General features: G+C 35.3%; 2 protein-coding genes and 1 long non-coding RNA gene across 23 annotated transcripts in view; 1 reads left to right on the top strand and 2 right to left on the bottom strand.

Moving 5' to 3' along the window:
* Positions 1-17,911, bottom strand: part of LOC131525559 (ribonuclease inhibitor-like) — a 214,923-nt gene that overhangs the window by 102,199 nt on the left and 94,813 nt on the right. The window lies entirely within an intron of this gene.
* The window catches only part of LOC131525557 (NLR family CARD domain-containing protein 3-like), a 185,625-nt gene that overhangs the window by 53,888 nt on the left and 113,826 nt on the right, over positions 1-17,911 (top strand). For 7 of the 21 annotated variants that reach the window (XR_009267247.1, XM_058753331.1, XM_058753336.1 and 4 more), the window contains 2 exons: positions 6,224-6,397; positions 13,069-13,242. The exons of 8 other annotated variants lie outside the window; for them this stretch is intronic. Coding sequence is in view for 11 of the 13 variants with exons in the window: in XM_058753331.1 (XP_058609314.1) it covers positions 6,224-6,397; positions 13,069-13,242 (348 nt within the window). In the remaining 2 variants the exon portion in view is untranslated. Of the gene's footprint in view, positions 1-6,223; positions 6,398-13,068; positions 13,243-17,911 lie in introns of those variants that run through there. 6 more of the 21 variants (XM_058753337.1, XM_058753340.1, XM_058753342.1 and 3 more) reach the window with 3 other exon arrangements.
* LOC131525564 (uncharacterized) lies at positions 13,259-17,687 on the bottom strand. The gene is made up of 3 exons (XR_009267255.1): positions 15,875-17,687; positions 15,705-15,775; positions 13,259-15,619 (listed from the first exon to the last, which is right to left on the bottom strand). It is a non-coding gene; the product is annotated as an uncharacterized LOC131525564 (long non-coding RNA).

Genomic DNA, 17,911 nt, shown 5'->3' on the forward strand with positions numbered 1-17,911 from the left:
GAGTGTTATTTAATTACATTTTATACAGTCATCAGAATATATGCTTGTCTTAAAACTGACCTGTTAAAATGTAATCTGTTTATCCTTTTACATACATCTCCCATAGAAAGATGGAAAGAGTCCATAACACACCAGACCTCGGAATGCAACCACACAGTAAAACCTCCAGTGTTAAATCAACACTCCCAGTGTATATATAATCCACACTCAGAGTGTTAAAAAAGTAACACTGAGTCAGTGTTAAAGTTAATGAGATAATTAGTGTAGTAATTGAGTGATGATTGAGCATTAGTGAAGAACACCTGCTGTTAACAAACTGAATCACTGAAAGAAAGAGAAAGAACAGAAAAAAAGAGACGAGACGAGCAGAAATACAAGAACTACAACTGACTTCAGCCACAGCCTTAGATGAAATCAACACAAGATAAAAGCAATTAAATCTCTCAAGATCTGAGCAGAGGATGATTAAACAACTCCATAAACAGCATCACCAGCTTCACACGTTACTAACCAGATTGACTTTAGATGTTGATGTTTTAGTTTTGTTTGAATTACCATTATCGAGGTCAGTGTTTGCTTTAGTTGGGCTCTTGACCCTTGACTTAAAACATTGCAATTTCTTTGGCTGCTGTAAATGCGTGTTTGTTTAGACATGTTAGTTATGGCGAAAAGAAAAAAAGCCAAGCCAAATGTGATCAGGAGTTGGTTATGTTATTAAAGACATAATCAGCATATAGTGGCTTGAATAACTGGTTTTACTTCGAGTATACTCACTGGTAGATTTATTAGTTGATTTTGTTATTGAGATTATATACATAGTTTAAGACCTGACAGTTTTAATATTAATCTAAAAGACTTGAAACTTATTCTGCACTGAAAGTTTACTTTTCTTCATCAAACAGACTTCAAGAATCAGCATATGAATCTCAACAATGGTGACAATCAACATAAAGCTCCATGTTGCAGTGCATTCTGGGAGCACCAATCAAAACTAATCCATGGCTCCCAGCATGCACTGCGACATAAATAAATTATGCAGCTGTCTTAGTATTTTCTTTTATTCTTACTTTTTCCTTTTGTTTTGCTATTTTGTTGTGACTTTTAGTAGCGTGTTTTGTGATGTTCACAGATGATCTTTTTATCTGAATATGTTGATTGTCACCATTGTTGAGATTCATACGCTGAGTCTTGATGTCTGTATGATAATGCAGTTTGAACCTTTTAGTGCTGATTTACTTTTAAAAGTCTTTCAAATTAATCTTAAAACTGAAGGATCAAGCTTTATATTTTATGCGAACAAAATTAAAAAAAAAAGTAATCTATCAATGACATGCTCTGAACAAAATCAGTTACAGAAATCACTAAATGCTGGTGATTTCTTTATAGAAGTCTAACCATCAACACCCGAATGCCATAACTAGCATGTCTAAACAAATATGCAGTTATAGCAGTCAAAGAAACTGTGATGTTTTAAGTCAAGGGTCGAGAGCCCAACTAAAGCAAACACTGACCTCGATAATGGTAATTTAAACAAAACTAAAACATCAACATCTAAAGTCAATCTGGTTAGTAACGTGTGACGCTGGTGATGCTGTTTATGGAGTTGTTTAATCATCCTCTGCTGAGATCTTGAGAGATTTAATGTCTTCTTTTATCTTGTGTTGATTTCTTCTAAGGCTGTGGCTGAAGTCAGCTGTAGTTCTTGTATTTCTGCTCGTCTCGTCTCTTTTTTTCTGTTCTTCATCTTTCTTTCAGTGATTCAGTTTGTTAACAGCAGGTGTTCTTCACTAATGCTCAATCATCACTCAATTACTAAACTAATTATCTCATTAACTTTAACACTGCTTCAGTGTTAATTTTTTAACACTCTGAGTGTGGATTATATATACACTGGGAGTGTTGATTTAACACTGGAGTTTTTACTGTGCAGATACCGCTGCCACGTGGTCCACAGATGGGCAAACCCCCACCGGTTGAGCATAAAATCTTCAAAACAATACTTGACAGCTCATTTATGGTTTTACACTTGTACAAACAACATATCTCATCCCCGGATGACGTAGGAATTTCACGCTTCTCAGATTTCCACACATCTGGAACGCATTAACCCTCTGGGGTCTGAGGTAATTTTTGGGCCCTTGAGATGTTTTGACATGCCCTGATATTTGTGCTTATTTCAGCTACTTAAAACATACTATTGACCAACATGTAATTTTTTTTGTATTCAGCACAAACTGTGCTACAATAATATGTGACCAAGATGGATGTGCATGTTTGCATTTTTTAGAAAAAAAAATATTATGCGTGGTTAGTAAGTTTTGGGAAATAAAATGTGGCTGAAATAAGGCTTTAAAACCCACACTAAATAGTTCTGAATAAGACTTTTGAGTAATCAGTCTTGTAGGCTAGAATATTTACTTCAAAATTATGTGAAAATCATTCTGCTTACTCATTCACAGAAAACAATATATTGATTAAAAATTTTCAAGACGTGTTTTGTGATCGAGGGTCTATATGCGAGGGAGTGGCAATGGCCATGAATATTAAGTGAGTTTCACCTGAGAGACAAAGGGCCCTCCCCTAATGGCCCCTGATGGCCCATCAGTGTGACTGTGACTGTGAGGCAGGTAAGAGAGAATGTGAGGAGATTGAAAAAAAGGGTTTTTTAAATTATTTGTATTTTATTTACAACACAGTATAATCAAAACATACATAATGAAGGTCAAAGACACATTATTGTGCACACTGATCTAACCACAGAGATGTGAACAGACTTTGAGTCATTCCTGCAACAGATTCTGTTCAACAAGTGAAACAAGTAAATTATACCTGATATTTATGCGTTTTATTTAAGTGTTTCTACTTCTTTCCATGGATTCAAGAAGAAAAAAAAAACAATCAGTAGAAAAGGAGCTTGTTTTAACATAGAATATCAGTGTAGTTGAACATCTGATGTTGGTGCAGCGCTCTCAGAGAAAAACAGTTTGAAGAGACATCAGGATACATCTTGTGCTGGTATCGGATTCAAAATACAAACAAAAAAACATTTGTGAGCATGTTAATATCACGAACATCTGTATATATATGTTTTGTAGCCATAGACTCACACATGCTTTGTACTATCATAAAAAAAAAAGAGAAAGAAATCTTATATCTGAGAAACTAATTATTATTGTTTAGCACTTTATTAAAATCTATTTCTGAACAGAGTAGGCTATTAATAATAAACATGTACTAAACATACTTAGACTCGTAGCATTCATCATGTTACAGTGTACACTCATATTACTTTTATATAGAGCATGAAAACATCATCGCGCCATAAGAAATTTAAATACAATGAATTGCCATAAGAAATTTAAATACAATGAATTGCCCATCATATTCAAAATGTTTTACACGATTTCAAACATTGTAGTCAGGAATTATAGTTTGGGAAAAACCCAACTATGATTTTGTAGTCATATAGTCTAGTATGAATTATTTTATAGTAGTCTATGATATGATTGTGTAGCCACAGACTCAAGCATGCTTTGTACAATAAAAGGATGTACTTTGTATTATAAAAAATTATATTTTATATCTGAGAAACTAATTATTATTGTGCATGCTATTAAAATATATTTGTGAACAGAGTATTAATAATAAACATGGTCTAAACATTCTTAGATGCGTAGCATTCATCATGTTGTCGTTTGGGAAAAACCCAACTAGTAAAATGTGTTTAAGTTTATGTCACAATAAAACATTAACTAATGCAAAAAAAGAAATATTACTTACTCATCAGATTGCTCTCCTCTACTGGATGAAATCGTGTTCTTCTTTCGAGGGAAATCCTGCTTTTACTCAGAGCGTCTTCATCCAGAAACAAACAGTAGCCGCCATGAAGGACCTCCTCTTTGTTTGTGTTGGGTGTTTGCATGCGCGCACTTACCACGCGGCTATTTACACATGAACAGCGCGAGCCGCGCGAGGGCGGGGTCGCATTAGAGATAATGAGTCAGACGGGACAGATTGAACATCGTGTTGATTTCATATAGATTACTTCATCACAGAATGTTTGTTTTCGATAAGACTTGCTTCCTTTCAAAGTATACACTTCAAGCTTTCTATAGATATAACCCTCATGTCTGTGTGTTGAGTATTCGCTGAGTTACAGTTCATTTTAGTGACGCTTTTCTAAAAACAGTTCGCGGAGACGGAGAAGACAGAGAGCGCACCCTGTTTGTTTTATTATTTTTCCAAAAGCACAAAGTTGTGTTGTTATTGTGAGTGTACCCAAAAAAAAGTAGACACTTAACAGTTTCGATTGATGTATAACACTTATTTGTGTGACCAAAATCAACAGAGTATTTTTAGTGTCTTTTGCACAGATCTAAAAAAAAACGAGTTGGTCTCGCCTGCGAGACAGCCGACCCCAGAGAGTTAACGGGGTCAAGGGGTCAACACGATCTGGGTGGTCGCTATGTGGGTGGGCCGTGTGGGGGAGGGGAAAAGCCATAAATCAAGGGTCATAAATCATTTTGTCACAATGTACTCCCTATTTACTACTTATGTGCTTTCCGTACATAATAAAGCCTAATTTTGTGGCAAAAACATGGACATGATCTGTCATTTTTATCCTTTTGTTTACTATATTTATTTATTTGGCCAGTGTCGTTGTGGGTTTTGGTTATTTTGCTGTTGTAAGACCTTTGAAATAACAGAAATCATTTGGTGAAGTGATATGGCCATGTAATGCGGTCAAGAGCTGCCTGTAACTACGTTCGCCGTGAGTTTCCCTGAAAATAATTGCACACCTCAGAACGTTCATCAGCCAATCAGATTCAAGCATTCAACAGCCCCGTAGTATAATTTAAATATACTGCATACTTATTATACAAGTACATATAAGCTTATAAAAAATAAATAAATAAATAAAAAATAAAAAAAAACTTTTAATGCTGTTTTTTTCCCCCACATAAAACCATTCCTTTAATTTATATTTTAATGAATAAAAATTAAACACATCTTATTTTTTGGAAAATAAAGGGGATCTAATATTGATAATAACATTGAAGACATTGTATGATTATTCCTTAAAGATAAGGTTTTAATAGTTTTAGTAGTAGTAGTCTATTACGTTCTGCCCAATGTCTTCAAGTGAAACCGAACTTTTATTTTGACGGGTTGCTGTGAATACCTTTACATTTCTGTGTGTATATGATATGAGGATAGTTTATCTCAAATGAAACGGTCAAATGATCATGAAGTGACTCTCAGAGCAGTTCTGGAGATGTTGTTCATGTATTTATGTCCTCATTTAGTGAGGCGGCAGACATTAATATCACCGCAAGCGTCACGCGGGCTTCTGTATGAGTAGTGAACAAACCCGCGCATCTGCGCCATACATTAGCACAGAGACACGCAGAAGTCATATTTAAATAGTCATTTTGTGGTTTAATATTTACAAATAGGAGTGGGAGTGTGCTCACTTGTGTGTGTGTGTGTGTGTACGTGTGTGTGTGTGTGTGTGTGTGTGTGTGTGTGCATGAACCGGGGCGGAACTCCATGTAGAGACAGAAATGACATGCCGTTGTGAAAATAAGATAAATAACATGAGGCTATTTAGTTTGTTTAATAAAAGAACAAGGTATAGACCTATTCTATAGGGAAGGTAAAATTGAATGACTTCTTTTGTGGTCTGGTGCTATAGAGAAAATAAAATTAAATAAAATGAACTTGACTTTCAAGGGGGGCGGGGGGTGCCGTTGGGAGGGGGGCGGGCCGTCCCCCTAAAATAATGGTAGGAGAAACACTGATGAATTTCAGATCCTTTATGTAGTATTTCTATAATAAATGTGTACAGATGGTCAGTGAATTAAACAGAAATAAATATTATATTTTTGTATTTAATGTACAGCAATTGTTACTTAAGGTTATATTCTTAAGATTTTATTAAGATGTCATATGACTATATGATTCCCCACTACTACTATCAACTGTATTATATATTATAATTTTATAGTTTATCGTTTATATAATACATTATAAATTATTTTAGCATTCATAGTATCTTTATTTTAATTTATTTTTTGTCTTTAACATAAGAAATACATGAAAGTTGCCAAGGCTTTAGACTGGATCTGTTCATCATGTGGTTTCTCTCTGATTGTGAAGTTGCTGCTTCTCTGAGCTGTAGATCCTGAACTGAGAGACTGAAGAGTGTGATTGTTCTCTACAGGTTGAGTAAGTGTGGAGTCACAGATGAAGGTTGTGCTGCTCTGGCTTCAGCTCTGAGATCAAACCCCTCACACCTGAGATATCTGCATCTGTCTGGAAATAAACTAGGAGCGTCAGGAGTGAATCTGCTCTCTGATGGACTGAAGGATCCTCGCTGTAAACTGGAGATACTCCGGTAAGATTATATAAATCTGTCAGCATCCTCTCCTATTTTCTTCCTTTGGTAAATAATGAACAAAATAAACACAAAAACTAAAAAAAAAAAATCTAAAAACTGTCACCGTCCCATATACGGGACGCCTAAGTTTACTTCACTATATTACAATTAAATCCTAATGTAATCATGACAAACTATATATCATTGGAAAGATCTAAGACTCCTAAATAGATATTTTACCATTTTTTGTTGCTACATATTATGTAGTAACAGTAATAGATTCATTTATGACTAGAGTGCACCAAGAGTCTATGATAAATCTTCATCAAAACAGGAGTTCTGACCTTTGTCACAAAAAGTCTATATTTCCTTGCCTTTTCCCTATCACATGTTTTAGCAATCATCATAAGTTATACACTTGAAAGCTTAAAATCTCAACATTAATCCTGTGAAAACCATTTTGAAATCGGACATTGCGTTACTATAGAAATGGTACTAAATGTTTTAGCGGTCTCCTCCCCCTTAGCGGTGGTGTCATATTACAAAATGTATTACGGTCTTTTAGAATCAAAACTTTTTATATTCTTGACAAAATATATATCGTTGGAAAGGTCTGAGTCTCAAGATTGCATATTTGGTGGCTATTTTGTTATAGATGTATTAGTGAGAGAGAAATTGATAGATTTGTGACAGAAATGCATCAAAAAAAAAATTAATGGAGTTTGAATGGCACCTGGTGGCTGTTCTTGGTATAACGCCTAAACAAAATTGCATATGAACCTCAATTTTTTTTATATTAACTTCAAATTTGGAACACAACTTATGTACACACATGGCTTTCATTTTATAGCAATTTTGGATTTTTAACTATTTTTTAAAATATCTATTTTATATAAAATAAAATAAAAATAGTATAATACATTTTCTTTAAAGTAAATTTAAACTTATATTTTAATAGTTTAATTTTATGAAATGATTTCACTTCTGTAATAATCTGCTAATTGTCTTCTTTAAAAAGAGACCAACCTTAGGTCTGTATTCAAAAGCGTTCATGAATTATAATAATTTAAGTTTGTATAGTGCACTTTCTCGTGAATTTTCAAAAATGGTGACGACAGTTAAGGGGTTAATCTTTGTTCAAAAGTTTTTGACAGTTTTGTTATGTAAGCATTGTTCTCAGTTTATGCAAAATATATGATGCACACGTGTGAATCGCCTTGGATTTGTGTGTGTGTGAGTGTGTGTGTGTGTGTGTGTGTGTGTGTGTGCGTGTGAGTGTGCGTGTGAGTGTGCGTGTGAGTGCACGTGTGTGAGTGCGCGTGTGTGAGTGCGTGTGTGAGTGTGCGTGTGCGTGAGTGTGTGTGTGTGTGCGTGTGTGTATTTTGAATCTTTCCTGGGCCCTCATACTCTTTAGCAAATCAGATGTGAGCTTATCATTCAACCAATCATAACCCGCTGAGAGTACAGGACTCAAGCAGCACAGCTTTGTGCACCTTATGCGTAATAAGACTAAACGGCTTCTCTTGCAGACTCTATTTTGTTAGAGAGGTACATAAATTACTTACTTAATCTGATCCATCACTAATTGGACATAAGGCCCATATATAAATTACATACCCAAAATAAAAAGATTGCTGCTCACGAGTCATTCTGACTAGACACATAGCCAACAGAGGTAGTTTAGTTTTCCTCAGATTTATATTGCACATGAGAAACACATAAGCATGTTCCTCAGGCTATACAGTATGTTCTAATCACTCAAATTTTCAATTATTATATGATCTCTTATCTGAACTTAAGCCTGTAATACACTACACGACTTTTAAAATCTTATCAGATTTTTAAAACACTAGGCATCATACACTTACCGACTTTGTAAATAGTGACAAAGGAAAACTGGGCATCGTACACTACGCGACTGAAGATCATACACTACCAGACTTTATAGTTGTTCCCATCACGCAGAAACTTGTGCCTTGTTGCTAGGAGACGCATGACAAATGAAAACATAAGTGTTCTAAAATCGGCTGAAAATATCAAACATGTTTGTCTGAAGTTAATAATCGGAGTCTGTGACCATCATACACTACGCGATTTTCTGTGGAATCTGTCAGCTGTAATCTGCAGACTGGCTCCGACTTTCCTCAGCTAGCATCAACTTGTTCAGACTGTAAAATCGAGAGGGGGGAATTGGGGCAGAAATCACTTGGTGTATTCCAGGCTTAAGCCAACTGCACTGAATATCTACATCAACTTTCCAAATGATTTCATTTCAGTGTTAACAGATCGGAGAGCATGGATCCCTGGGAACATAGGACTGCTTTTTGGGCCTCATTTATAAAATGTTGCGCAGAAACCATCCTAAATTTGATCTTACGATCATTTCTCAAATATACATACGTTTGATTCTTAGAATGAACGTATGAACAGAAAACGCGCGTACGCGTCTCTTTCAGATGTGAAATCTATGAATCGCAAATGATCTTCAACTTGCGCGCAATTTAATGGTTTCAGCTCTCTGCCTTGTAAACGACTCCTAACTAATATCATTAACATGGTTACTTCAATTGAAACAATAAATCAACATCTAAACCTTAGTTAATTCTCAATAAGATCTTCTGTAGATGTCTGACAGAAATAAAGTCAGTCTGGTTATTAATAAGTGGAGCTGGTGATGCTGTTTGTGGGGTTGTTTAATCAGATTTTGAGATTTAATGTATTTTATTTCAGTTGATTTCATCTAAGTCTGTGTCTAAAGTCAGTTGTTGTTCTTGTGTTTCTCTTTCTGTCAGTGATTGTGTTTGTTAACAGCAGGTGTTCATCACTAATGCTCAATCAGCACTTAATTAATCACTTAATTACTTAACTGCAATGTATATCTTATTTTAGTGAACTCAACTGAAATAAGTTCAGCGCACTCATAATTGTTAGTTTTAAAAACTTAAATGTTTTAAGGCAATCGGTTTACTCAAACGGTTTGAGTTACCCTGACTTGTTGGGTTTTACAGTGTAGAAAAAGAATAGTGATGATTCTGTCTAAAGAAATATATGAAGTAAATGTTTAAATACATCATTACATATTGGCATTTTTCCAAATTTGCACACTTTTGAACTAAAAGCCCTAATGGATGCTGTTTAGTAAAGATCTTGGGATGCAAGTAAACCCGGAGCAGACTTGACTGAATATTAATGTGCAGTTATTCTGTTCAAAATACCAAATATCATCAATGGTTTCTTTTGCACAGAGTGAGTGTTGACAACAATAATCTGAGTCTGTTGATGATATTTGCAGGTTAATTAGAACTGATAATTAATACTTTACATTTTCATTGAAGCATAGGCGAAAATCCCGGAGGGGACAAGACCCCCCCATCTGAGGGTTGTCCCCCCTAAAAATATGATTAAAAACCAATGCTGTGTATCGCAGGTTGAAGTGACCCCGATAACATGATATTTATCCCCCAGAACGCGATTTTTACTGAGGATTGGCTTCTTTTCTGTTTTAAGTCATTCACAAAAGGTGCAAAGCCGAGTCTAGCACTCTCAGAAGGTTATGATTGGTTGAACGGTAAGCTCACATCTAATTTGCTAAAGAGTACGATGGACCCACATGAGAGCAGAGAGCTCAAAGAAGACTTCAGGAAAGCCTCAAAACACACACACACGCACACACTCAAAGCAATTCACACACAAACAACATGACAGCATTACAGTACTATTAATACTGTAGTCCTCTGATTTCATTTTTATATAAACTGACAACTGAGAAGCAAAATAGCATGTGATGCATTTGTATAAAACAAGACAATAGTACTCTGTATTCTCCATATAACCACACTGATGAAGGAAAGGATCAGTGAAGGGAAGGAAGAGGTGTGGAGGAAGGGACAGGATAGAAAGAAGTTTTCCTGAAGTTTCCTCCCGTTTCTCAGAAGATTAAAGTATCCGAGGTTCTCCCAGCCTTGCAGTGGTCTGTTATATAGCGTTGCTATTGACAACGGTCATTATCAGGAAATAGCAATGTTGTGACTGACCAATCAGAATCCGGTATTCCTGAGAGCTGTGTAATAAATGATTTTAATATATGATGTGGAGGCAAAGAACCAGACAATGTGAAAAGAGATATTGTGCGTGTGTGTGTGTGTGTGTGTGTGAATTATCTGCATCTGTGCAGCTTCTCTATACCAATAGAGAAGCTTTGAATATAACTGCACCAGAAAACATCAATGCTTACATTTATTCATTTAGTAGATGCCTTTGTTCATGTGTGTGTGTGTGTGTGTGTGTGTGTGTGTGTGAAACCTGTTTTTGATATCCTTCATATTCTGTGTACTGGTCAGTTCACAGCAGTGATAGAAATTAATCTGTTCCAATAAGTTTAAATAGATTTTTACATTTTATGGCCATTTTTACTTTTATAAAGCCTTATATATTTATTTTATTATATATTTTTTCTGTGTGCATCATCTTTTGAGTCAAATTCTTATCAGTCAGTTAGAATAATAAGACATTTGGGCTGTTACCAAACAAATTATATCAATATCAACAAAATTCATCTTTGCAATGCAGAGGAAACACAGAAGCTGCATCTGAAGAGGCATTTAGATGTAGGCGTATTTACACACTATTTAATTCAGCTCAGAGGCACATTAATGCATTTAACCTGCAGTTACAAATGCATAAATATTTTGTTATTTTAAACATAAAACTCTGAATACTGATATTTACAGTTATTTAAAAAAATGCAAAGATAATTTAACTATGAAATTTAAACCGCCAGTAGGTGGCAGTAATTCACTGTTAATAAGTGAAGCAAAACAGTGCTGTGGCTGTGCTTGGAGTTTTTTTTTTTTTTTGGTGAAATAGAGCAAAAACAGTGAATATAGTGTCTAAAACGTAAGTCTCTTTATATTAACTTCTTGTTAATAGAACTGTTGCATAAAATCAGTATCACATTTGTAATCATGCTGATTTTTAGAGGTGAAAACTGGCACTCTTCGTGTGATATTGACTAAGTTAGCTTTCTTTCTGTGGTATTTTTATGCATGTATGGTGTGTGTGTGTGTGTGTCACAGAGAGAGAATAAGACATTAATGGAAGTTAGTCTTTCACAAAACATTATTAACTTACACGGTCTTATCGGGGTGTTTGTCAGTAATAATGGTCGGCGGGGAAACACAGTGTTCTGTGTGTAGTTACAGTAAAGAGGCGAAACTCTGTAGAACGTTCAGCAGCAGCGCTTCCGCCATTTTGGGGTGAAAGCACTCAGCACTCCACTAGATTCTAGCTGTCGCTGTGGCAAATATCAGCTTATTTGGTTGAAAAACCATGCATTAAAGCTGAAATACAGCCTGGACGATGACAACAATAACGTACAGTCACTAGACTAGTGATCATCAAATCCTTTTAACAGTTTATTTTACAGACATTATTTTAAAGTCTTCCCTTTTTTCAAACATTGTGTTCTCTAGAAACCAGGTCAGTTTTGGCTGAAAATATTTCAAATTCAAGTGTTAGCATTATAAACACTGAATTAATACCAGCATATGAAATTAATTGATAGAACAATTAGGAATGTTGGACAATAAATATATAACAGCTTGACAGTAAACTGTTTTTTCAGTATTGTCTTATATTAATGTCTGTTAAAGGAAAGAAATGAACAAAATGTGTTTTTTAATGTATTAATTAATCTAGAAATAAATAGTGTATGATTAAAAACTGAATATTGTTTAACACCATAAATTCTCCTCAATACAAAAAATACAAAAGACAATTTTTTTATTTTATGTAGTACATTCATTTCATAACAAAAACAAAAAGTAGTTAAGTGTTAGAGTAGTTAGTTAAGTGGGTAAATATTGGAGGATTATTTTATTCATTGTAATGTGTGCACTTCCTCACGACAGCTGGACGGCATAAAGGGACTGTTTACACAAAAATGACAATTCTGTCATTTACTCACTGTGTGTTTTATCAAAGTTGTATGAGTTTCTTTCTTCTGTTGAAGATATTTTGAATAATGTTGGTAACCAAACATTTGCTGGTAGCCATTGATTTCAATAGTATGGACAAAACTACTATAAAAGTCAGTGACTACCAGCAATTGTTCGGTTAACAACATTCTTCAAAATATCTTCTTTTGTGTTCAACAGAAGAAAGAAACTCGAGTAGATTTGGAACAACTTGAAGGTGAGTAAATGCTGACAGAATTGTCATTTTTGGGTGAATTATCCCTTTAAACAGATCAAGACACTGATGCAAAGTGGAGTCTGACTGCTGAATAAATAATAAAGGACATGAAACATTGATTTAAATGGTAATTATCTTAAGTAAGCTCATAAAGTATATGAAATAAAACTAGCTGTATAAGAAATATGTAGCCAGGGACAACAGTAATACAATTAATAATCATTATCCATAATAGTTACTGATTCATATCTTACAGCATTTTTCAGTGTGTTTTTATATCTTATACAGATGTGTTGTTAACTTTGTGGTACTCACATAAAGAGATTACATTCTGACATTGATATTGAAATGAATCTCCTCAAGCACCCCATAGAAGTGCGTCTGAACCTTAGACTGGATCTGTTCATCATGTGGTTTCTCTCTGATTGTGAAGTTGCAGCTTCTCTGAGCTGTAGATCCTGAACTGAGAGACTGAAGTGTGTGATTGTTCTCTACAGGTTGAGTAATTGTGGCGTCACAGATGAAGGTTGTGCTGCTCTGGCTTCAGCTCTGAGATCAAACCCCTCACACCTGAGATATCTGGATCTGTCTGGAAATAATCTAGGAGCGTCAGGAGTGAATCTGCTCTCTAATGGACTGAAGGATCCTCGCTGTAAACTGGAGAAACTCTGGTAAGATTATATAAATCTGTCAGCATCCTCCTAAATTTTGCTCCTTTGTTGAGTATGAACTAAATGAAAACCAAAACTGTGTCATAAAGAAAGTGTCCTGTCAGTTAATTGAAAATGATGTTGTTTTAATCTTCATTACATTCTTTCCAAAGTTATTGACACAGTTTTAAAATACTTACGATATTATAGGATGAGTGGATGATCTAAAAACAGCTGCTTTATCATACAGATGTGTGTTTATGGTTTGGGGTATTTACAAAAGTGTTCCTTGGAGCGCTTTAGAAGATCTTTTATCCCTGCGGCCATCAGGCTGTATAACTCCTCTTTATAAGTGCTGGGTCATTCAAGGGTCACGCATGTGCAATACATGTTCATTTCATGGGCAATAAGGGACTTTTCTTGTGCAATACAAATTTATTTTTATTTTTGCTGCTTATTTATTGTTAGTGCTGAGATTGGTGTGCAGTACATACTGTATAACTGCTGTGCTTGATTGCCGTCACCACGCTGGACTCATCGTGATCAGCATTTGTCGTTCCATTGCGCCTCAGTTAACTTCATATTTGATCTGAATTGTCATTTTTATTGGTGTGGTTTTTACATTATGGTTGTGTGTTTTGCTGTTATATAATTTGTTGCTATATAGTTTTATATTTATTTTAGGGGTGTCAACATTAACGTGTACGATTAATCAAAGAAATTTAACGCATTAATATTTTTTTTACGCAAATTAATCGTATGATAAGGTTTGACCCCAACTTCTTCCAGTCATCGCAGCGTGGAAGGTTATCTATCAGTGACTACGTTTACATGGACATCAGTAATCTAATTATTTACCTTATTCTGAATAAGACAATATTATGATTAAGGTGTTTACATGAGTTGCTTTTAGAATAATCCTTTCATGTTCCTGTTTTACATGTTATAGTACATAAATCGATTAATGGCACACGTCATTACGTCACCACGCGACGCTATCCGACGTCCCTCCAGAATTTCACGTATAAACCTATAGTTCGTCTTCGTGATGATGCCATGTACAGCTTTGGGTGTTTCATTTTTAATTTTATGAAAGCTTCAAGTGCAGTTAATTATTTACGCGCATACAGACGACGGCAGTGTTGAAGCTCTTTTATTTGCCATCAAACGGTTGATCGCTGCCGTGTGTGTGTCCTTTCGCAAAATGTGGAGAAAATCCTGCACGACGGTAATAGTTTGATTAAGATGTTTACATGTCTGTACTGCACTTTATAGGAATATTTCACATGTCTTAATTCGATTTGTGTTTACTTCGATTATGACTTTAGCTGGATTAAGGTCATCAAAAATCTCTGTTTACATGGTAGACTCTTAATCAGAGTATTGTCTTAATCGTATTAAAATTGGAGTATTGATGTCCATGTAAACGCAGTGATTGTGTGATGAGGGGACAGCACCAGTGTTGCCAGGGTAACGGCACAAATGGGCTATTTTGAAAATTCAGTCGCGGGAAAAATTATAGAGTCGTGGGTTGCGGTTTTTGGGGCTAATTTTATAATGTACCACGGCCGCCCAAAGTGTAGACAAGTGAAAATTAAAAAAGATCCTTTTTCTAATGTGTATTATACTTGGAGTGTATCCCTGGCGAGAACGGAGAGGCGGTTGTAACATCAAACAATGTTAGTTTCAGCAGAGCATACATGTTAAGGCTTTTACACAGCAGAAATAAACATGACAACAGCCACTATAGATTATATAAGATAATAAACACACGATTACAATAGGATATTTGTATGTGATTTTCTTGAATGAATGTGTACATCTGAAATGCTAATTTGTGCAGCGATATAAAAGGCTATGAATAGCATATTTTAACAACAGTAAACGACCAAATTCCACACGTGATCGTAAAAGGAAGTTATTACAAACACTTGATGGTGGCCCAGATAGCAAACTGCACCATTTCTCCAGTCAGCTGCAGTGTTTGGAGCCTCTGAAAACAGTTCAGGAGAATGTGTGCAGATTTGTCAAAGGGGAATATGTTAACAACTAAAGCACGCTAGCTAAACTAACATTAATCAATACATATGTACATTTTACTAATAGCTAACTTTTTTAACTTTTTAAAATTCACGTAGCAGTTGCTAAGTAAGTTACCAGTTAACTTAGCAGCTTACCATGATAGCTAGACTAATTTTAGAACATAAACCCACTCAAATATAACGTTATACATTAAAACACTTAATATTATGTTTTGGTAAATAGACTATTTAAAACGTTTCTGTAAATTCTCTCTTACTTTCTTCTGACATAAATCTCTCTGAAAACACTGGACGGCTGTCACCTCGCTGACTGAAGGTCTCTGAAGCGGGAACAAACGGCTCCAAACAGCACCGGGCTAGAAACATAGTTCAAAATAAATTATATAACATGTTATGTCTGATAAACATGTCATTTAAATGGTTTTATGTGGGCATACTGACCTTCGTCTGAGGTAAATCTCTCAGAAAATCAGCAGCTGAAGCGGGAACAAACTGCTCGAAACAACGTCATGCTAGAAATACAATTTCAAAATATTACAACATCGAACAACTTTAAATGTGATGTTCTTGTAAACATGTTAGTTAAAATTGTTTTATATATTCACACTTACCTTACCGTCTGAGGTAAATCTCTGATAAAATACCGAACGCTGTCAGCGCACGCGCGCGCAAAAACCGCAGCTAGAGGCAGCGGGGGAGGGGTAAGAACAATGATGCTCGGAGGAGTCGATTCCAAAAAGATTCGATTCACGGGCGTCAAGAATTGCGAGTCTCGGGTGATTCAGCTCCAAATACGAGGCGTGAAATGTCCGTGCGTGATATTACTGTGTTCATTACCTCGATTAACAAACTAACAAACCCAGAGATTACAACACTACCCGCGAATGTGTGGATTTTTATTAATCTCACTCAAATTGTGCCATTCTGTTAATCAAAAGACAAATTAATTAAATTAATTTAATTTTAATTCAATTCGGATTAACTTGCCTACAGATTTAAAAATGACTGGTTGATTCATTTGTAACCGATAAACACCCCAAAAAACACAACAGCTCTTGCTCCTTATGACAATTAACCGTGGTACATAAAAAAAAAAAAAAAAAAACCTTGGTTATTGAATGTGTATTTGTAGTAAAACTATGGTTATATAAATATACAAATGGCAATCAATCTGCCAGAAAAAGGTAAATACACTCTTACTATAATAAAACCATGGGTTATTTATAAGGGCTGGTATACTGGAAATCTCTGAACACGTCTAGTGTGTGCAATCAGAAATATCCCGTATCCGAAAATCTCAGTGCATCTCAAGTGTATAGACGTGTACGGGACTCGGCACACTCAGCCTGGGAAATTTTAGTGCACGGGTCGTACACCTTAAGTTTCACTGACATTTCAATTGTCCGATTTATCCCGTAAATTAGTCTTTTCATGCAGTGCTAGTGGCTGTTACCCAAAAAGCATCAGAGTTTCACCTCTTGGTCTTCTATACTCTTTGGTTGTGTTTTCCCCAGAAATGCGATGCCTTCAGATCGTTTCTAATCTGTGTATTATTACAGGTGCGTGTCACGTCATTCATGAACATCACGAGCGCACTTTGGTCAGAGCGGCAATACTGCGATTAAGGTGTTTGCATGCCTGTATATTCTGATGAAAATCGGCATACGCCACCTATGTTAATACGATTATGCTTGCTGCGCACTCATTAAGTAGCTCGCCAGTGTATTAGATTTCTCCATTACATAAATTAAATAAGTTTGACCAAAGTTTTGTTGGCAAAAGAATTTGTTTAATTTAAGGTAGGAGTGTAGCTAGGGGTGTGCGATATATATATCGTCTGCGATAATATCGTAATTGTTATTTTAAGGATATGTAATTTGAGTATTTTGCAAAATCCAAACAAAAATGTAAGCGTGCAAAATCCTGCGGAGTGCACGCTTACATTACGTGATGAAGTCTAGACTACAGCGCGCGCGCATTTAGAGTGCGTTCTTTCACTGCATGATTCAGTCTAATAAAATGCACTAAGAATGATCACAAAATTCAAGATATGGAGCAGAAAATGTGTGTGTATATATATATATATCTCATTTCATATAGTCTAGTTAATATCACACGAAGAGTGCCGATATATTTTCTTATTTTCTTCAAAAATAAGCATGATTACAAATGTGATATTGATTTTATACAACCGTTCAATAAACAATTAGTTAATATTAAGAGACTTGCGTTTTAGACACCATATTGCCTGTTTTTGCTTTATTTCGCCAACAACCCCCAAAAAAAATCATTCCAAACACAGCCACAGCACTGTTTTGCGTCTCTGAGCAACATGACGGTGTTTCGTTCCTGAATGAATCAAATGATCGTTTAAATGATTCGGTTCAATCGCAATGACTCACTTATCAACAGTGACTTACTGCCACCTGCTGGCGGTTTTAATTCCACATTCAAAGTATATTTTCATTTTAAAATAATTTAAAATTTCAGTATTCAATGTTTTATGTTTAAAATAACAAAACATTATGCATTTGTAACTGCAGGTTAAAGCACTCCAGCACTTTAGCTGCGTTAAACAGTGTGTAAATACATCTAAATGCCATTCAGATGCAACTTCTGCAAAGATTAATTTGGTTGATACTGGTTTC

Source organism: Onychostoma macrolepis, chromosome 19, assembly GCF_012432095.1.
Source record: "Onychostoma macrolepis isolate SWU-2019 chromosome 19, ASM1243209v1, whole genome shotgun sequence".
NCBI lineage: Eukaryota > Metazoa > Chordata > Actinopteri > Cypriniformes > Cyprinidae > Onychostoma > Onychostoma macrolepis.